The 21,789-nt window shown below is 41.8% G+C and overlaps 1 protein-coding gene across 1 annotated transcript; it reads left to right on the top strand.

Moving 5' to 3' along the window:
• The first annotated feature begins 1,742 nt into the window (after window positions 1–1,742).
• LOC141086341 (keratin, type I cytoskeletal 19-like) lies at window positions 1,743–14,755 on the top strand. The gene is made up of 7 exons (XM_073572280.1): window positions 1,743–2,306; window positions 3,372–3,454; window positions 3,779–3,935; window positions 6,001–6,162; window positions 12,906–13,031; window positions 13,166–13,386; window positions 14,602–14,755. The coding sequence occupies exons 1-7, from the start codon at window positions 1,743–1,745 to the stop codon at window positions 14,753–14,755; spliced, it is 1,467 nt and encodes a 488-aa protein (XP_073428381.1).
• The last annotated feature ends 7,034 nt before the right edge of the window (window positions 14,756–21,789 follow it).

Genomic DNA, 21,789 nt, shown 5'->3' with positions numbered 1-21,789 from the left:
TGAAATAATATATAAGGTGCGTTCGCAGCCCAGGGCCTACCGTGCAGAGGTGACCAACTGCTGCTAAACAATGAGGGAAAGGTGTGTAGGACTGCTAACAGACACGTGCGCCATTACTTCACATAACACGTGCCTGCCGGTGAACAACCGCAACCTGTTAACGTCACAGGTCACGGGGTGTGAACCACTGCTGCAATGTGTGCAGTATCCACCCTTACAGACGCCACTAACCAGCCTAATAACCGGGCTGGAAAGCGCTACTAAAGCGCACGGGGTAACTAGCGGACGCTGCGACAGCAGTGGCCAAGGAGGCCTATACTGGCCGACGCCCTAGGCGCTAGCGGTGGAAGTGGAGCAACACTGCAGCGCTATGCAGTGTAGAGCTAACGTACTGACTCTAATCCCTCACCCTAACACATACGTAATATCCAAGGAGGGGGGAATTATAATGCGCCAGTCACCAGGCTCATTCATCCATCATCACACATACACTAAATGCATTAGCCTCAGAGTCTATCATATCGCATGACGGGGCGGCTATACGTGCCTTTTATAGCCGTGCCCTTCTGGGACCTTCCTGATCCTTCAGATGGACCAATCGGAACTGGAGAAGGACCTGAGCTTGTGACTCCCGATCCTCAATGGGAGATTGTCTCCTGAGCATGCTCAGTGGAGCGAAGGGAGAACTTAGACTCTGGAGTCTTTTGCTACTGGACAGGCTGCATTGCCATAACTGGACCAGAGGTGGCAGCAGCAACTGAACCCACGATGCTGATGTGGGCAGAACGCCGGGATCATGGAGTCTGCTGAGCTGGCTCCACTGCGGCCGGAGGGGAATGAGAGTCCGCAGATGGCAAGGATCAGGATTCCCGCTGTGCAGTGCCTGGAACCTGACGCCTAACAAATGGTACCAAATACTAATGAAATGTGTGTAAACTTTTGACTTTGCAGAAAGTAATAAAAATACCTTAAAACATTCTCTCTCATTATTTTGGCATTTGGCAAATTTTAATAATTATGGTAATCCTAATTGACCTTAAACGGAAAAGGTTTATTCTGATTTCATGTCAGATATTGAGAAAAACATGCAGATGTGTCTTTTTATATAGTGGATGTAAACTTCTGGATTCAACTGTATATGGCTGCAATGATGCAGCCAGTGTCTCATTCATATTGTTTGTGGTCCCCAGTAATTTAACCCAGCACCTATCCTTTGACTGACAAGTCCATCTCTATGCACACATAGTAAGAAATCTGTCAGCTTGTAGGAGCGGGTCAAGGAGAAGCTATATGGTTCAGGCAGTATCAATCAGTTGCCAGATTCCCTATCATGGCTTTTTTTTACAAATTTTCTTGGAAACAATTGTTAGCTAAGCAAATAGCAGGACCAATTATAATAATATTCCTGAAAATATCTCCAATGAAAGATTCTGTGATGCTGACACAACCCTAAAAGCTGTAAACTATTGTGTGCAATAAATATATTACAACCTTCTACACCTCCCAATAAGTTTATGTTTCAGACTACATGACAAGTCATTTGTACTTAAACATCATTCTTTCATCAATGAACCATGGCAGATAAAGGAATTACAGTAGATGCTTGTAAAAAGCCTATAAACATTGCTCAGTAATACGCAACACCCTTGTATTTATTATAAAAGGGTTCTTCATACAAAGACCAATTGTTCTTTAATCTAGCAGCCCTCACACATCAACCGGCTTCTTCCTTGACCAAAGCCATGAAATATAATATCAAGAAAAGTTACGCTCCTGCTTCCCCCCATAAGTTTAATTATGGAAGCTTCTATTTCCCTGAATCTGATGCCTCCAACATTGTCCACATCGGAAACTCTACTCACAAATCCAGCATTGGAAGTGGTGGAGTTTCCTTTCTAAAAAGCTACAAGTGCAACTATAAAAAGAGATCTCACCATGAGAGAGTTCACAGTCCTACTAGAGGTCTCTCCAAATCATCCAGCACTCAAGAAAGTTCAGGCTGTAAAGAAAGAACTCATTCTTCATTGGGTAACGGCCATAGATATACTCATGATACTCAAAGCCATGGAAGTCACTCCGAGGATTATAAAAACTGGAAGACCATGGGCCTCCTTAGCACCAATGAGAAGGAAACCATGCAGTATTTGAATGAACGTCTAGCATCTTATCTTGATAAGGTTCGCTCTCTGGAGCAGGAGAATACTCAGTTGGAAAAGAAGATTTGTCAGTGGTATGAAAACAATGTTCCAACCACACTCCCTGACTCCACTGAGAATTTAAAATCAATTGAAGAGCTGCAAAATCAGGTAAGGAAATTATTTTTCATATATAAATTTGATAGAAGTCCTGTTGCTTGATCTAGACAGTCATATCATTTTGCAGTTTTAGTGTAAGCCAGCACCCTATGGTTTTCTAGATGTAAAAAGAAAGCAGAGTTCATTGTAGGCTAGTATTTCAACTTCAATAAATATAATTTTCAAAATTCTTCACAGGGGGAGAAGCGAAGTGTTGATTAACTGCGGCATGAATATATCTCTTCCTGATTTATTGGGTTCCTTGTTCATGTAGGCCTCCCAACACTCCCATCATCTTGAAGTTGTTGAACTGTGCATACCATTATAAGGGCTCGCTCACATGACCGTCGATTCTGTCATGCGAGAGAACTGGGACAATTATGCAAATGACACTCTGCTCAAACTCTGTCAGAGGTTTTATTTATTTATTTTACTCATTTATATAGCGCCATTAATTCCACCGTGCAGCCCCATAGGTTCAGCCAAGTATCAGTGCACTGTGCTCCGATTCTCTCGCATGAGAGAATCGCAGCAAAGGTGTGGAGGAGAGAGACAAAGTAATTTCTCCATCTTCTCCATTGCTGGCATCCGCGGTAATTGGACTGCATTCGATGACATCCAGATGTAGTCCGATGTTTCACACGCACCCATAGATTTGCATGTTTGAGTGCAATCTGATTACCGGATGCACTTGCATAAAACATCGGATAGCACTCTGCCATGCAGAGTGAGCGAGCCCAAAAAAGACATAATTCAAATCAGTCAACGAGTAAAATGTGAGAAGAGTGTCAATATGGTTTCTGCACTTGTTGAGAGTTCTGTGTCAACAATGCACCAAAAAATAGAAGAAGAGATATATTAATGCAGCTGTGAGGAATCTAAGCTACATTCATCCTCCTGATCTGTGAAGGGTGGTTGGTGAATGACATAACTTGGAAAGCTATATAGACTAAAATGGAAGCAATAGTCTACAAGAAAAACAGTTTTGTGACTTTGTTTTCAAAACTTCTTTGGCTCCTTTGGAATGATGAATTGCTTCTAAACAGGCAACCTTTTTTTCTAATTATTTTCATATAGATCTCAACATCAACTGTGGAAAATTCTAAAATTGCTCTTCAAGTAGATAATGCGAAATGGGCTACTGATGACTTCAGTAACAAGTGAGTATGTGAAAACAGAGGAAGTGTCATGACTGAGCCCACAGGGATGAACAGACCAGGGGAGATTTTAAACTTGCACACAAGTTAATATACAGATTAGGCAAATCCCTAACCAGACCCTGATTGGTCTCTGCCCGACCATGGAATGAATTGGAAATACCATGTCAAATTTAAACTACTGGATGTTAAGATGGTGTCAGGTCCATGGAGAATAAAAAAGAATTAAACCCATTCTTACCCATTCTTACCATTCATGGGTCTAGAAGTTTAGTCTTATAAGTTCTTTTTCATCTACCTATATGTATTGTCTTTTGCTAAAACCAGGTACAATATTGAACTTAGTCTGAGGAGCAATGTAGAGGCAGATGTGAAAGGACTTCGTAGAATGCTGGAAGGACTCAACAAGGAAAAATTTGACCTTGATATGCAGGTTCAAGAACTAGGGGAAGAAATTAAAGACATGAAGAAAAACCACGAGGAGGTAGTGTAGCTGTGACATGAACTATATGCAATATATTTTGTTTGTGCTTTAGAAGGTTAAACGCCACATGTACCATATGACTGCAAAACTTTTGGTGACTATATGATGCTTAGATTTCAGTAAATGTAATACATTTCATAGCACAAGGTATTCACAAAAACCGTCAGAAATGGTTCCATATCCGGCCTTTCCTTATTTGACCTGCAGTTGTGATCAAAATCAATAAGCCATATCAAATTGTTCGGCAAAATGCCGTACTTGCTATTAGATCAATGATCTGGATATAAGATGGATAAAAATATTGGGACACATCTCTAAATCATGGAATTCAGGTTTTTCATTCATTCCCATTGCCCATGGTGAATAAAATAAAGCCCCTCGCTTTGCTGTCCGGCTTTAATAACATTTGTGAAAGAATGGCTCCTTCTTAACAGTTCACTGATACCAGCGCGGTCCTGTAATAGGATCATTCCATTGCATTGAGTCAGTTTATTATTATTTTTATCTTCTATATAGTCCATGACCATAGTCCTTGTGTCCATGAGTCTTATTATTTATAAGTGGAAGGGTTTTAGGAACTGCAGCAACTCAGGCACAAAGTGGAGACCACAAAAAAATAGACAAGGATAGCAGTATACTGAGGTGCATAATTCATAAAAGTCACCAATGCTCCGCTGACTCAATCAGTCCAAACCACATATGGGATAAAACTATGCCAGGTACTTGAGTTTTGCTTACCAAACAACTGCATGCAAACCTTACATCACCAAGCACAATACCACGTGTTGGATTTAGTGGTGTAAAGTAAACCTCCACTGGACTCTGGAGCAGTCGAAACATGTTCTGTGTAGTGATGAATCATACTTCTCTCTCTGATATCTGATGAATGAGTCTAGGTTTGGCAAATTGAATGAGAACACTACCTGCTTGAATGCATTGTAGCAATTGTAAAGTTACGTATAGCCAGGACAATGTTATAATTCCTATTTCAAGGGTTAATGCACTTAAGGTCTTATTTGCATATCAACAAAAATGATAATTACTTGGGAATGCAGCAACAGATGGATAATGTCAAGGTGTCACTGGATTTACATTTCAAAGACCTGTATAAGAATGAATGCAATTTGGGGATGAGGGGAGAATGGATGATTTTACTGACAGATTTCCTTTAACATTCCCTTTAGAAGATAGCAACCACAATATTATGAGGAAAATAAAAGGAAATTGATGTACACATAACTTACACATACAGTACATACATGCTGTACACATCACTCTCACCCCAAACACACTGCACACTGTCCCTGGCTTCTTCACACTGACATCCCAACTGTGATAATCACCAGGACCAAGGTGTAGTTAGGTTGCACCCACAGGTCATCTCAAGCCACACCCATCCCCTCAGTAGGCCACACCCTTCAATGTGTCACAACACTCATTACTTTAAGCAGCTATTGCTTTCTGCTATCTTTGGGAACACACTATCTGGTTCAGCACCTACAATGCAGTTGTGCCCGTTCATTGCACAGCTCACATGAGACCCTACTCTTGAGTCCCTACTAGCCTCTAAAACATTAGGTAGTACTATACTATCCAGCCCTCCACACTCTCAACTGTTGTCTGGAACACTAGATCTCTCATTTCCCCTCTGCCTCCCCTCTCCCTTTTCATACAATTGCCTCTACTCTCTCCACTGCACTCTCTAACTTTTCTTACCAAATTCCATCTTGATCTGCTCCTTTTCTTTGCCCCGCCATGATCTTCTCCCTTCCTACTGCTATATTAGAACTCATGATCATCTATCTCTGCTGTCTCCAGTCTGGAGGAAGCATCAGCAGCAGGGTTCAGCCCCATGACTGATGCTGCAAAATCACCTCCATGGCAGAAGTGGTCCTGTCTGTTACAGAATAGCTGAGCTCCACTGTCCAAATTATGGTCCATAGTGGCATTAATGGGTGTCCCAATTCTCTGGTCCATATAGTGCATGTTGCATATTCCTCTAATTTAATATATAAATATTTTGTCATAATGCATATTCATAAGTTTTTCACCTGTGTGTTTGCAGGAGATCAACTCCCTAAGAAGTCAACTTGGTGCCCGAGTAAACGTGGAATTAGATGCTGCTCCAGCTGTAGACTTAAACAAAGTTTTGTCCGAGATTCGAGAAGAATATGAAAACCTTATGGCAAAGAACTTAAGAGATGTTGAAGCCATGTTCCTTGCAAGGGTAATTGTATTTTATAACATGATTTCCTGACATATATTATGTACAAACTATAGTATGCGCTTACTGGAATCACGGATCTTGCAAATTATAGATTCCATGATATGAAATCTAACATTGACCAGATAATTTTTCATAATTCCTACTCAAGTATGAAGTACAATTTGTTAGGATCTGTTGTTTTTTAGTATATTAAAATCATTAGATATGTATTTTTTTTTTACTTGGAGGATGACCAGATGAAAAAATGGTAAGGGAACAAAAGCGCACAAGATCATCTGGTGATACCATTTTGGGTACAGGGAAAGTAAAAGGACGGTGTTCACCTGAGCAAGTTGTGTGCAGGCATAACTTCTATGAACACCTGAAAATATCAGCAGCTTCTACCTTGTGGCTGAGGACCATCTCCTATTTGGAGGACAACACAATATCAGGCTGTGCTTCTGTAATGAAGAATCCTTAGCATCAAGATAAGTTGAACGATTTTTATTTCCTCAACGCCTTTCAATGTTGGACTAGCATCTTTTTCAAGTGAAAAAAACAATTGCAGCTTGAAAATGAGGCTAGTCCAGTATTGACACGTGTTGTGGAAATTAAAACCGTTCAACTCATCTGATATTGTGCTATCATCCAAACTGGTCAGTTTAAAAAATATACAATTCAGTTGTGGCAACGCCCAATAAAAGATAAATGAATCCTGAGTTTGGCATGCCTTTGGCAGGATAATATCTATTCCATTGGTATAAGTACAATGGATATGCATCTTTTACAATCGTGCCTTCATCAGGAACATAGTGTACGAAGTGCCTGACAAAGGCTCAATTGTAAGAGCTGGAACACTTTGTACTTATGTACTTATTATTCCAATAAAATTGATATTTTCCAGCCAAAGTCTTTCAGAACTCAGGATTCATTTTTCTTTTCATGGAGCATTGCCACAAGTGAATTGTTCATCTTTATTAAGTGTTGTTTTGTTAAAATTGGTGATCAAGTTGGATGATTCCGTCTGTCGAACAATGGTGGATTGTTGCTCTTTGAAAATGTAGGTAAAACACCTACAATGGAGTTGTTTCTGCTCACTGCACAACACAATAAGGTAAGAGGATTTACCTCACTGTTAAATTAATTCATGATGGTTATATAGCTCCATAGTTTGACAAAAGACTTAAGGCCCCGGCTCACATAACGAGATCGTTAGCAAGATCGCTGTTGCGTCACCGATTTTGTGACGCAACAGCGATCTTGCCAGCGATCTCACTACGTGTGTGTCACGGGGCAGTAGGGGGAAAACAGGAGATGTGCAACCAGGGCCCCTGAACTGCCCCTCAGGCTAAGGGGGTGCCCTGACTTTCCTTAACTTGGGAGTACACTTGATGGTAGTGAGGCCCAAGTCCCCGACCTGTCCCTATCTCCTGTTTAGCCCTGAGCTAAACCCCAACCCCCTCTCCAGGAGGTGAGACAGGGAATAAAGTGAACTGCACCAAAAACCAAAGAAAAGATAATACAGACAACTCGGGGTTAAGTAAACTAAAAAACAAAACTTAGCTTTCTCTGCTGCAATGCACCAGGCAGCAGAGTAAGGCTCCAGATCAGCATTCAGCTGCAGCTCCACTGCACACAGCCAGCTCCTGATAAGCTGAATCACCACTGCACTAGGTAGGTCCAGTCTGCACCACGGTTGGTAGCAAAAGGAAGAGTATCTCCATCAGTAAACTGCAGCATCAGGTGGCCTTATAAAGGGAGGTGGGAGTGGCACCCACCTGCATAGATAATTAATCACAATGCAGTAACACCAGCGGCCAGCGGGGGGAAAAACCCACCAGCAGACTCACTAAAGTTGTAGTAACACCAGCGGCCACCGGGGGGGAAAAACTGACATTAACCCCCGATGGCCAGAAAGGAAAAAAGTTTAAATGTGCGCAGCGCAAACTGACAGATCCAAAAATGTATCGTGACAGTGTGACACATAGCGGCATCTGGCCCCCCCCGCTGGATATCGCTGATCGCTCTCGAACGTCCTAGGTCATTTTTTGATTGCTGGTGTCTCACTGGCCAGCATGCATCGCTGTGTTTGATGCCAACTAGCGACCTCATTGGCAACTCAGAACTCAGGGGCGCAGGCGGGAGTTGTCAGAACAGCTACTGTGTGACAAGGTCCCAACGACCGCCGAGGTCGTTATACGGATCGCCGGATTGTTGCTGTGTCATTGAAGAGATCTGCCTGTTTGACAGCTTACTAGCAACCATTTAGCGACTCACCAGCGATCCTAACCATGTCGTATCGCTGTCGGGATCACTGGTGCTTCTCTTAGTGTAATGGTAGGTCCATCAAGTTCAACCTTTCTCCACCAATTAGACATTTTTTTGTCACTAAATTAATCTTATCATGTCCTGTTTTTTACTACATTTATATCTCCTACAGAACTGTGCTTTCCTACACACACCCAACCTACAGTAATAACATCAAAAATATAATATGAAATGTGCGATCTTGAAATATTCCAGAAATTAACAAAGGTGATGCATAAGATCGGAAACATGGCTGCTTTCTTCCAAAACCTGTGTCACATCAGCAGATTAGTTTTATCACGTAATGCGGTTCTGTCCAATTCATCTCAATGCATATGAATTGAAATACAAGATACAATCGCTGGACAGGTGTAGCACCATTTTTGGAAGAAAGTATCTTTAATTTCTAATCCTGAACAACTTTTTAACCCCTTTCTGACATCAGACGTACTATCCCGTCCATGGGACCCGAGCCCCTATGCCCATGGACGGGATAGCATGTCTAGCGCGATCATCGGCACTCACGTGGTGAGCGCCGCTAATCGCAGCCGGGTGTCAGCTGATTATCACGGCTGACACCCGGCACAATGTGTCAGGGGCAGTCACGGACCGCCACCGACACGATAACCCCTTGCACACCGCGATCAAACACGATCGCGTTGTACCGGGGTTAAAGGGAAGCATCGGCAGGGAGGGGGCTCCCTCCGTGCTTCCCTGAGCCCCCCACAGCAGCGCAATGTGCAGCGCTGTTGCAGGGGTCTTCATCCTTGCAGGTCCCCGAATCCAAGATGGCGACGGGGACCTTCGGGGGCCTGCAGGGAGCTGGCTTCCTCAGTGCCTGCAAAGCGCTGGCACGAGGAAGCCTTGTGCAGTGCCTGTGACAGATCGCTGATCTGTCACAGTGATCTGTGATGTGACAGATCAGCGATCTGTCACAGGACAGTGATGTCCCACCTGGGACAATGTAATAGGATAAAAAAAAAATGTGTAAAAATAATTTTTAAAAAAATCGCTAAATAAATTATTAAAAAAAAAAATTCCCTAATAAATTCATTTTTTGGAAATAAAAAAAAAACAATAAAGGTACACATATTTGGTATCACCACATCCGTAACAACCTGCCCAATAAAACTGTCCCATTAGTTAACCCCTTTAGCGAACCCCTTAAAAAATAAAAATAAAAAACGAAGCAAAAAAATAATGATTTATTATCATACCGCCGAACAAAAGGTGCAATAACGGGCGATCAAAAAGACAAATATAAATAACCATGGTAACGCTGAAAATGTCATCTTGTCTCACAAAAAACAAGCCACCACACAGCATCATCAAAGAAAAAATAAAAAAGTTATAGCTCGCAGAATAAAGCGATGCAAAAATAATTATTTTTTATATAAAATTGTTTTCATTGCATAAAAGCGACAAAACATAAAAAAAGACATAAATGAGGTATTGCTGTAACTCTACTGACCCGAAGAATAGAACCGCTTTATCAATTTTACCGCAGGCGGAACGGTGTAAACGCACCTCCCAAAAGAATTTCATGAAGCGCTGGTTTTTGTTCATTCTGCGTCCCAAAAATCGGAATAAAAAGCAATCAAAAGATTTCACATGCCCGAAAATGGTACCAATAAAAACATCAACTCATCCCACAAAAAATAAGACCTCACATAACTCGGTGGGTCCAAATATGGAAAAATTATAGCTCTCAATATGTGGTGATGCAAAACTATTTTTACAATAAAAAGCGTCTTTTAGCGTGACAGCTGCCAAATATAAAAACCCGCCATAAATAGTAAATCAAACCCCCCGTTATCACCCCCTTAGTTAGGGAAAATAATAAATTTAAAAGAAAATGTATTTATTTCCATTTTCTCATTAGGGTTAGAGTTAGGGCTAGGGCTAGGGTTAGGGCTAGGGCTAGGCTTAGGGCTAGGGTTAGGGCTAGGGTTAGGGCTAGGGTTAGGGCTTGAGTTAGGGCTGAGATTAGGGTTAGGGGTGTGTTGGGGTTAGGTTGGAGTTAGAATTGGGGGGTTTCCATTGTTTAGGCACATGAGGTGCTCTCCAAATGCAACATGGCGTCTGATCTCCATTCCAGCCAATTCTGCGTTGAAAAAGCAAATGGTGCTCCTCCCCTTCCAAGCTCTGCCATGCGCCCAAACAGTGTTTTACCCCCACATATAGGGTATCAGCATACTCAGGACAAATTGCAAAACAACTTTTGGGGTCCAATTTCTCCTGTTACCCTTAGGAAAATAAAAAATTGGGGGCAAAAATATCATTTTTGTGGAAAAAAATGATTTTTTTATTTTCATGCCCGGGCGTTATAAACTTCTGTAAAGCACTGGGGGGTTCAAAGTGCTCACCACACATCTAGATAAGTTCCTTAGGGGGTCTAGTTTCCAAAATAGTGTCATTTGTGGGGGGTTTCCACTGTTTAGGTACATTAGGGGCTCTCCAAAGGCAACATGACACCCGCAGACCATTCCATCAAAATCTGCATTCCAAAACGTCACTACTTCCCTTCCGAGCCCCGACGTGTGCCCATACAGTGGTTTTCTCCCACATATGGGGTATCAGCGTACTCAGGACAAATTGGACAACAACTTTTGGGGTCCAATTTTTCCTTGTACCCTTGGGAAAATAAAAAAATGGGGACTAAAAGATAATGTTTGTTGAAAAAATACGTTTTTTTTATTTTCACGCCCGGTCGTTATAAACTTCTGTGAAGCACTGGGGGGTTCAAAGTGCTCACCACACATCTAGATAAGTTCCTTAGGGGGTCTAGTTTCCAAAATGGGGTCATATGTGGGGGGTTTCCACTGTTTTGGTACATCAGGGGCTTTCCAAACGCGACATGGTGTCCGATCTCAATTCCAGCCAAAAACGTCAAGTGGTGCTGCTTCCCTTCTGAGCTCTGCCATGCACCCAAATAGTCGTTTACACCCACATATGGGGTATCAGCGTACTCAGGACAAATTGCACAATAACTTTTAGGGTCCTGTTACCCTTGGGAAAATAAAAATTGGGGGTGAAAAAAAAACTTTTTTGGGAAAAAATATGATTTTTTAATTGTACCGCTTTACATTGTAAACTTCTGTGAAGCCCTTGTGGGTTCAAAGTTCTCACCACATAACTAGATAAGTTCCTTGTGGGGTCTAGTTTCCAAAATGGGGTCACTTGTGGGTGGTTTCCACTGTTTAGGTACATCAGGGACTCTCCAAACGTGACATGGCGTCCGATCTGAATTCCAGCCAATTTTGCATTGAAAAAGTCAAACGGCGCTCCTTCCCTTCTGAGCTCTGCCATGCGTCGAAACAGTGATTCCCCCCCACATATCAGGTATCAACATACTCAGGACAAATTGCACAATATCTTTTGCAGTCCAATTTCTCCTGTTACCCTTGGTAAAATAAAGAAAATTGAACCTGGAGTATTTTTTTTGTGAAAAAAAGTTAAATGTTTATTTTTTTTTAAATATTCAAAAAATTCCTGTGATGCACCTGAAGGGTTAATAAACTTTTTGAATGTGGTTTTGAGCACCTTAAGGGGTGCAGTTTTTAGAATGGTGTCACTTTTGGGTATTTTCTATCATATAGACCCCTCAAAGTGGCTTCAAATGTGATGTGGTCCGTAAAAATAAAATGGTGTTGCAAAAATGAGAAATCGCTGGTCAACTTTTAACCCTTATAACTTCCTAACAAAAAAAAATTTTGGTTCCAAAATTGTGCTTACGTAAAGAAAACATGTGGGAAATGTTACTTATTAAGTTTTTTGTGTGCCACATCTCTGTGATTTAACGGCATAAAAATTCAAAGTTGGAAAATTGCGAAATTTTCAAAATTTTCGCCAAATTTCCATTTTTTTCACAAATAAACGCAAGTTATTTGAATGAAATTTTACCACTAACATGAAGTAATAATAATAATCTTTATTTTTATATAGCGCTAACATATTCCGCAGCGCTTTACAGTTTGCACACATCATCATCACTGTCCCCGATGGGGCTCACAATCTAAATTCCCTATTAGTATGTCTTTAGAATGTGGGAGGAAACCGGAGTGCCCGGAGGAAACCCACGCAAACATGGGGAGAACATACAAACCCTTTGCAGATGTTGTCCTTGGTGGGATTTGAACCCAGCGCTAACCACTGAGCCACCGTGCCGCCCAGTCACAATGAAGTACAATATGTCACGAGAAAACATTGTCAGAATCACCGGGATCCATGGAGTTATTACCTCATAAAGGGACAGTGGTCAGAATTGTAAAAATTGGCCCGGTCATGAACATGCAAAGCACCCTTGGGGGTGAAGGGATTAAAGCATGGTCTCCAAGATGACATCTATTCGTGCACTTTAGATATAATTAAAACAGAAATCCCTAAATATGATAAGCTCTGATCCTGTCTAAATCATTGCGGTGTCACTTGAGTCATCAATGTCTTTCTTCTTACAGTCCGAAGAGCTAAGTAGTCAAGTCCAGTCAAGCTCTGTAAACCTTCAATCAGTGGAAATTGAAATTATTGATCTGATGCGTACCGTACAAAACCTGGAAATCGACCTGGAGAGTCAATTGAATATGGTACGATTGCCAGTGAGATGCATGATTTTACTCAATGGTTTGATCATGTTTGGAATGAATAGAAAGCAAATTTTTGATTGACATTTGGTGTTAAATGATAATTGTTCTCACCATGCCATTTGTTTTAACTGCAGAAATCTGCTCTACAAAATAACTTAATCGAAACAGAGGCCAACTACAGCTCCGAACTTGCTCAGCTTCAGAACATGATCGACGTTGTTCAGGCAGAACTTGTACAAATCAGATTTGACTTGGAACGCCAAAATGCAGAATATAGAAGTCTTATGGATCAGAAGAACCTGCTCGAAATGGAAATTGCCACCTACAAAAGATTGCTTGAAGAACAGGACAATGTGTAAGTAGTAACCTAAACTACATAAATGTTATATCACTAAGTGGATGGTCTATGGTATTAGTTTTAGGCTACCTTTCACACCTCAGTTTTTTTACGTCAGCCGCAATACGGCAAAGATTAAAAAAACGGATCTGTTTCCGTTTTAAGACAGACGGATGCACCGGATCCTTTGTTTTGACGGATTTGTTTCAGTCAGCAATGTTCGAAACTTAAAGTTATAGGACTTTGGAAAGGAGAGAGAGAGAGTTTGCTCAGCTTACAGGGTTAACGTTCATGCCAGAGAAAATCTAGCGATAGAAGATAGGACCGTTGGCACAACCCTATAGTGTTTTGTGGTGCACAAGCAGGATCCCAATCCGTGACTTGTAATATACAGAAACTTGGCACACACTTGTGAATTCTGATGCAGAAAGGTGATTTTTAATAAAGTACAGTACATACATACAGACGTTTCGGTCTATGACCTTCATCAATGTACAAAGGCTGTACTGTGTGCTCAGGAAAACTGGGCATGAATAGAAAAAATCCGGTGGGTGAGGAGGCACAGGAAGCTGTCTCTCGTGATATAGTTGTGGCAGCAAGACGCGGTATCCGCCACGAATCAATAGCGCCTGGTATCCGCCGCGAATCAATGGTGCCTGGTATCCGCCGCGAATCAATGGCGCCTGGTATCCGCCGCGAATCAATGGCGCCTTTATCCGCCGCGAATCAATGGCGCCAGTACAGCCTTTGTACATGGATGAAGGTCATAGACCGAAACATCTGTATGTATGTACTGTACTTTATTAAAAATCACCTTTCTGCATCAGAGAAAATCTAGCGGGCATACGATGTTTAAACAGCAGTCTGGCACAGACAAAAAGCTTTACATGTAACGTTTTTTTCCGGACACCGCACTGTCACTTTTTTCCGTATTCGTGATAAGCCGGACGCGCCGCGTGTCTATGTCGCCGGATCCTGTTTTGCACATTTTCGCCGCAGGGCGCCGAATTCAGAAAGCCTGAAATGTGAAAGTAGCCTTAATGGTACAAGTACAAATAGGTTCTTTTCCTAGATTTGTTTGATGAGATTCCAGAAATTAGACTTTGGGATTAGCTTTACAGCATCAATAATATGTATAGTATTCATCTATAATAAGGGCGAAATTGTGAAGAACTAATAGATATCTGAAACAATTGGGTCAGAGTCATAATTATTATTTTTTTAAATTTGCAGGGTTAAAGAATCTTCTCCATCTACATTATGCCCTCCAAATGGTAAATCAAATTTCACTAAAACTTTATTAATGTCTCCTGCTCAAAAAAAAACAATTACCAAACCCAAAACAATGGATAGCCATGAAAAGCCCAGACAAGGAATATTCAATTAAAGATACATTGGCAAACAGTAGTACTACATACAAAGCATGTGCGCGTACCAGGACAAAATATGAAATATTACAAAAACTTTATAGTTGTGTATATAAACCTGGTATAGGAGATGGCAGACCAGAAAAAAGATTCAAGACAATTATAAAAAAAATCCCCACTTTTAAAAAAAAAAATCCATAAGGTATCCCTAGGAGAATTTATAAGGTGATTGAATAATTTGAAAATACTATAATTTATTAAAATATGAAAAACAATATCCAAAAAAATATATAAATACAGAAGTGTATACACTCAAAATTAACATGTGGGAGCACCCTCTAGTGAGAATGATTAAAGTGCATAAGTGTAAACACAAATCATAAGTATACAATGCAATACAAAAAGTGTCAAGGTGCAGAGGAACTGTAGTGCAAAGACAAACAGTAAAAATCAATTCAAAGTGTTCAAGTGCTATGGGGATAGTACAGGAGGAGAAAGGAAGGGGTATACCTTATAAGGTCTGCCTGGTGCTGATAACGTGCACACCCCGACGTGCGTTTCGGAAAGGACTTCCTTTGTACTATCACTTGAGCGCTTTGAATTGATTTTTACTGTTTGTCTTTGACACTACAGTTCCTCTGCACCTCAACACTTTTTGTATTGCATTATATACTGATGGTTTGTGTTTACACTTATGCACTTTAATCATTCCCATTAGGGGGTGTTCCCCCATATTGACTTTGAGTGCATGCACTTCTTTATTTATATTTTTTTGGATATTGTTTTTTATATTTTACTATTTTCTATTATTTTCAAATTTTTCAATCACACAGTACCTTTTAAATTCTCCTAGGGATACCTTACAGATTTTGTTTTCTTTTAAAAAAGGGGGGATTTTTTATAATTGTCCTGAATTGTTTTTCTGGTCTTCTATCTACTATACCGGGTTTATATAGACAACTATAATCTTTTTATAATATTTTATATTTTGTCCTGGTACATGCACATGCTTTGTATGTAGCACTATTGTTTGCTATGTTTTATTAAATAAATGTATTCTTAATTGAGTATTCCTTGTCTGGGCTTTTTCATGGCTATCCATTGTTTTGGGTTTGGTGATTGGTTTTCTTACTTTTGAGTGGCTTCCTTTCTCTTCTCAGGACACCAAGGCTATTCACTATATATATACTGTATATATATATTAGATGGTGGCCCAATTCTATCGCATCGGGTATTCTAGAATATATATGCAGTTTATTTTTGAAGATTTAATAATAATGCAATAATGCACCCCTCAATCCTGATATGTATGGTTCTCTCACCCCCAATCCTGATATGTATGCTTCTCTCACCCCCAATCCTGATATGCATGCTACCCCTCAACGCCCTATCCTGGTATGCATGGTCCCCGGACCCCCCAATCCTGGTATGCATGGTCCTCTCACCCCCCAATCCTGTTATGCATGGTCCCCTCACCACACCATCCTGGTATGCATGGTCCCCTCACCCCCCTTTCTTGGTATGCATGGTCCCCTCACCTTTGCTGGTATGCATGGTCCTGGTATGTATGCTCACCATCACCCCCCTTTCTTGGTATGTATGGTCTCCTCACCCCCCAATCCTGGTATGCAAGGTATCCTCACCCCCCTTTCCTGGTATGCATGGTCCCCTCACCCCCCTATCCTGGTATGCATGGTCCCCTCACCCACCTTTCCTGATATGCATGGTCCCCTCACCCCCCAATCCTGGTATGCATGGTCCTCTTACCCTCCTTTTGGGGTTTGCATGGTCCCCTCACCCCCTAGTCCAGGTATGCATGGTCCTCTCATCCCCCAATCCTGGGATGCATGGTCCCCTCACCCCCTATCCTGGTATGCATGGTCCCCTCACCCCCCTTTCTTGGTATGCATGCTCCTCTCAAACCCCAATCCTGGTATGTATGCTCACCGTCACCCCCCTTTCCTGGTATGTATGGTCCCCTCACCCCCCAATCCTGGTATGCATGGTATCCTCACCCCCCTTTCCTGATATGCATGGTCCCCTCACCCCCCTTTCCAGATATGCATGGTCCCCTCACCCCCCAATTCTGGTATGCATGGTCCTCTTACCCCCCTTTTGGGGTATGCATGGTCCCCTCACCCCCCAGTCCTGGTATGCATGGTCCAATCACCCCCCAATCCTGGTATGCATGGTCCCCTCACCCCCAATACTGATATGCATGGTCCCTTCACCCCCCTTTCCTGGTATGTTTGGTCCCCTCACCCCTCTTTCGTGGTATGCATGGTCCCCTCACCCCCCTATCCTGTTATGCATGGTCCCCTCACCCCCCTTTCTTGGTATGCATGGTCCCCTCAACCCCCAATCCTGGTATGCATGGTCCTCTCAACCCCCTATCCTGGTATGCATGGTCCTCTCACCTCCCAATCCTGGTATGCATGGTCCCCTCACCCCCCAATCCTGGTATGCATGGTCCCCTCACCCCCTATCCTGGTATGCATGGTCCCCTCACCCCCCAATCCTGGTATGCATGGTCCCCTCACCCCCCTTTCCGTGTAGCTATGACCAATCAGCATCGCGGCCCTCTGTCCGCGACCAATCAGCAACGTGGCCCTGTAGCCGCGACCAATCACTGCCGCGGCCCTGTACAAAAATAATATTAAAAAATAAAAAAAGTTATTCTCACCTTCCGATGGCCTCCTGTCTTCTTTTCACGCGCCTGGCCTCGCATTCCCAGTAATGCTTTGCGGCTTAGACGGCTGATGACGTCGGTCTTCTTTCTCGCTCTTGCGAGAGTGACGTCGGTCTTCTTTCTCGCTCTCGCGAGAGTGACATCATCAGCGGTCTAAGCTGCAAAGCATTACTGGGAACGCAAGGCCGGGTGCGTGGAAAGAAGACAGGAGGTCGTCGGAAGGTGAGAATAACTTTTTTTTATTTTAATTCTCTTTTTTACAGAAAAAGGCGCCGCGACCAATCAACGGCAGGCGCAGTTTACCATTGTCATGATACCAGTACTGGGTGACCGGCACTTCTGGGGTTAATGTTCTGATCGCAGTGCAGACTCTCACCGGCACACCTGGGACCTATTAGGGTGGCCTCTCATTGGTTCTGGGGAGGCTTCTTATAGCCTCAGGAAGCTCCCATCCCCCGTCAGTTATACTTTCACCCTTGGCATTGTGTGGTGACCCCTGTGGTGACCCCTGCCCTGAGTGTGTTAGTGCTGTGTTCTGGTTGCTTGATTCCCTGTGTATGACTCGGTCTGTTCTCTGGATATCACTTTGGATTCTGCTTGGTACCTTCTATGTCCGTTTGGTTTTTGATTTGTGCTTGGCCCTGACTGTCCGTTCTGTCTCATCCCTGGTACTGTATTGATATCTTGTGTATGACCTTTGGCTTTGTCTGACCTCCCGTCTGTTCATCCCTCCTGTACCTCGCCTGCCTGTATTGTGCCTGACCTCTGCTTTGCCCGACTCTGAGTTTTCTTCCTCCTTTGAAAGCAGGACGCTAAGCCCCGCCCCTTGCAGTCACATGACCGTTCACATGACCGTAGGTCCTGTTCCGGTTTTCTAATCTTCTACATTCAGGTCCCGTGCATCTTTATTGTCTGGCTGTTCTTGTCCCCAGGGGTCCCTACGGTGCGGGTGAGTCCCTGCTTAGCGGAGGCTGTACTCCGGCGCTGTCAGGACCCTGACAACCGTTACAAACAGCTGCGCCTGTCGCTGATTGTTGCGGCCTGGCGGGGGCCTGGCGGCCGCGACCATTCAGCAGCGATTTCGGTTACAGACAGACACGATAAGGCGTTTATATATATAGATATATATATCTATATATATACATAAAAAATAATAATAATAATCTTTATTTATAAAGCGCCAACATATTCCGCAGCGCTTTATAGTTTAACAGTTTCAAAACACAAGTCATAAATAACAACGTTAACAATACAATAATTAAAGTAAAATAAGATGACCCTGCTCGTGAGAGCTTACAATCTACAATGAGGTGGGGGAGATACAAAGTACAGGTGTGTATTTATAATGATGTATTTACAATGATGGTCCAGCCATCTTGAGAAGGTGGGGGATGGAGATAGTGAATGGGCTACACACGCACACTTACACATAAAATGACTTTGATTAGTGAATGTGATAGGCTGCTCTGAACAGATGTGTTTTGAGGGAGCGCCTAAAACTATGCAAATTGTGGATAGTCCTAATTTCTTGGGGTAGAGCATTCCAGAGGATTGGCGCAGCATGGGAGAAGAATATAAACATTCTTTGAATTGATTTATTATATGTATTTGAGACCTTCTGGTGTTACTGTCTGTTGATTTAATGTCTCCTGCTAGTAGTAGGAACATATTTAGAATTGAGTCCTCAGTGGTTGATACCTTTTAATGGCTAACTGAAGAGATGGTAGCAAATTGCAAGCTTTCAAAACTACTCAGGTCTCTTCATCAGGCTAGACTAATACAAAATCTGAAGAATCACATATTTATACACAACATGGCACAGGAATAATGCAATAGATAAGACAAGTGACGTGAAGCAAAACTATCATTATGGGAGAGGGATAAACAGTTGTGGCCATAAATATTGGAACAGTTCATAGATAAGGAGTGTGAGTGTGTATCATCCTGCTAATAGTATTCATTTTCTTTAATGTGTAATTAATTGTTCCTCCTGAACTTCCTGCAGAAGCACCCTTGTCTATGATGCAGGAAAAATATATATATATTTGTACCATGTTAGCAAGTAGATAGAAAAATATTAAGATTTAAGAGTCCTCATTGGTTGATACCTTTTAATGGCTAACTGAAAAGATGGTAACACATTGCAAGCTTTCAAGACTGCTCAGGTCCCTTCATTAGGTATAGAATAACACAAAATCTGAAGTGTCACATATTTATACACTATGCAGCACAGAAATAATACAGAGTTCATAGATGAGGAGTGTGAAAGTCTTATTGTCCTGTGATTGAGGTCTGGTCCACGGTTGCAATGCCCCATGAGGTCTGAGGAGCACATTTCTTAATTGATATAGAAGACATAAATCCATGCAGCACATTCATTCCTGCACTGAATGTATCAAAGTTAGTTATATGCTTGTATTCCTACAATCTGCTGTATCTCTGAGATTTGAAGTTACCTTTTAATACCATCAATTTCATGTCCATGGTGCTGTGATCAGGCATACAAAATTGTTTTGTCACAGGTAGATCCATTCTTTTTTCTTTTATTGTGTGACGATGAGAATTCATCCTTGTTCTCAGTTTTTGCCCTGTCTTCCTCACATACAGACCCCCAGTTGGACATTTAGTACAAATAATTGAGTACACCACATTAGATGTGATGCAGCTGAAAGTACCTGAGATCTTGAGGTCCTGATGAGAGTCGGGGATTTGTATCTTATCTGTGTGGTCATTATAAGTGGACAAGCTTTATATCTTTTCTGCTTGCAGGGAAAGGTACCTGTTGTTGTTAGAGAGGACAGGGAGCTTCTGACAATAACGTCTCTTGCATATTGGGTATTCGGGGCTACCTAAAACACAGAAGTGGGTGGTCTGGAAATATAGATATTAATACGGTATCTTTTTGTAATAAAGGTTGTAGTTTCCATTCAGCTCCCCTTAAGCACAGAAACTACAACCTTTATTACAAAAAGATGCTTGCTATTGAAAGCTTGCAATTTGTTATCATCTTTTCAGTTAACCATTAAAAGGTATCAACCACTGAGGACTCTCAAACTGTAATATTTTGCTTGTCTATGAAACATTTCTTTATGTACAGCTGTAAATGTGACACAAGCCTATAATATTCCAGATTCTCATTCATCTGCGCCTCATCCTGCTGTTGAAGAACCTGCTTGTGATTCCAGCTGTTAAGCAAGAACGCCTAAGACTTCTATTAATTTCTAAAAAAAGTTACAAAAAAGCCAAACGTAGATTAAACAGTAAATACTTATAGCCAAATTTGTATTAATCAGCTAATGAATAGGCAAAAATGATCGATCTCTAAAGCTTCTCCTAAAGCCAGTCTTACCCATGACATAACTGGTGGGTGGCATTTGTTCATACGACAGTTATTTCTTTCAACTTCACCATAAACATGAATGGTAGAAGGTGTATTTCGTTAATGTGTATTTCACTGAGGAACAAAGGATTTGGCATGTTGAAATCCAACCTGCCTGATCCATTTTTTCCCCAACTTCTACTGTCAGGGACAGTCAAGAGAGCCATCTTACATCTGAGATTATGTGAATCTTGACAGTAGCAGTGCACATGGATACATTTTTTGCTAAGCTCATGGCAGGCATAAAGGGAACCTGTCACATCTGAAAATGCTGTATACATGCAAATATAGGGTCAATCTGCAAGTTATTAGCGTTACAATGCTCTGTGATCCCCTTACTGAAAGAGAGGCTACTGGGAGAAAATAAGCTTATTTCCTCCTACTAGCTGCCAGCTTTACGTCATAAGGGCATTACACAGAGCAGCTAAAGTCACTGCTAAGAGCACCACTCACTATACTTTGAGTAGCAGCTATAAGCACGCCTTGACACTTTGATTGACAGCTCACTCTACACAGATGCACTGCACAACCAGCTGTCAGTGAAAGTTCTGCGGCGTGCTTATAGCTGCTGCTCACAGTATAGTGAGCGATGCTCTCACGGTGACTGTAGACGCTTCCGGCTCGCCTTTATAACAGAAAGCTAGTGACTCTAGGAAAGAAATAAGTTCATTTTCTCCTTGTAGCCGCACTTTCAGTAATGCAGCCAGGCCTGTAATTTTATTTAACTGCAGAATGACTCTATGTCTGCAGGTAAATTGAATTTTTGAGGTGACAGGTGGATGCCAAAAAGTGTTAAACAGCTCCCATACTTATTTTGTCATTTATTAAGATAATTAATCTGCAAGAGTCATACAAAATTACTTCTCAGCAATCACTAAAAGTGGCTCTTATAAACTGTTATTACCTTTTAATTACATTACCTGTGAATAACCTTTTTAGCTTATCTCTCTTACATTAGCCATAATTACATTCACCTAGATTCGAAG

The sequence above is a fragment of the Dendrobates tinctorius genome, unplaced genomic scaffold (genome assembly GCF_039654945.1).
Source record: "Dendrobates tinctorius isolate UK_male_01 unplaced genomic scaffold, ASM3965494v1 ptg000032l, whole genome shotgun sequence".
Taxonomy (NCBI): Eukaryota; Metazoa; Chordata; class Amphibia; order Anura; family Dendrobatidae; genus Dendrobates; species Dendrobates tinctorius.
Note: the sequence above shows the minus strand (reverse complement) of the source record. Positions and strands in the feature narration are given on the sequence as shown.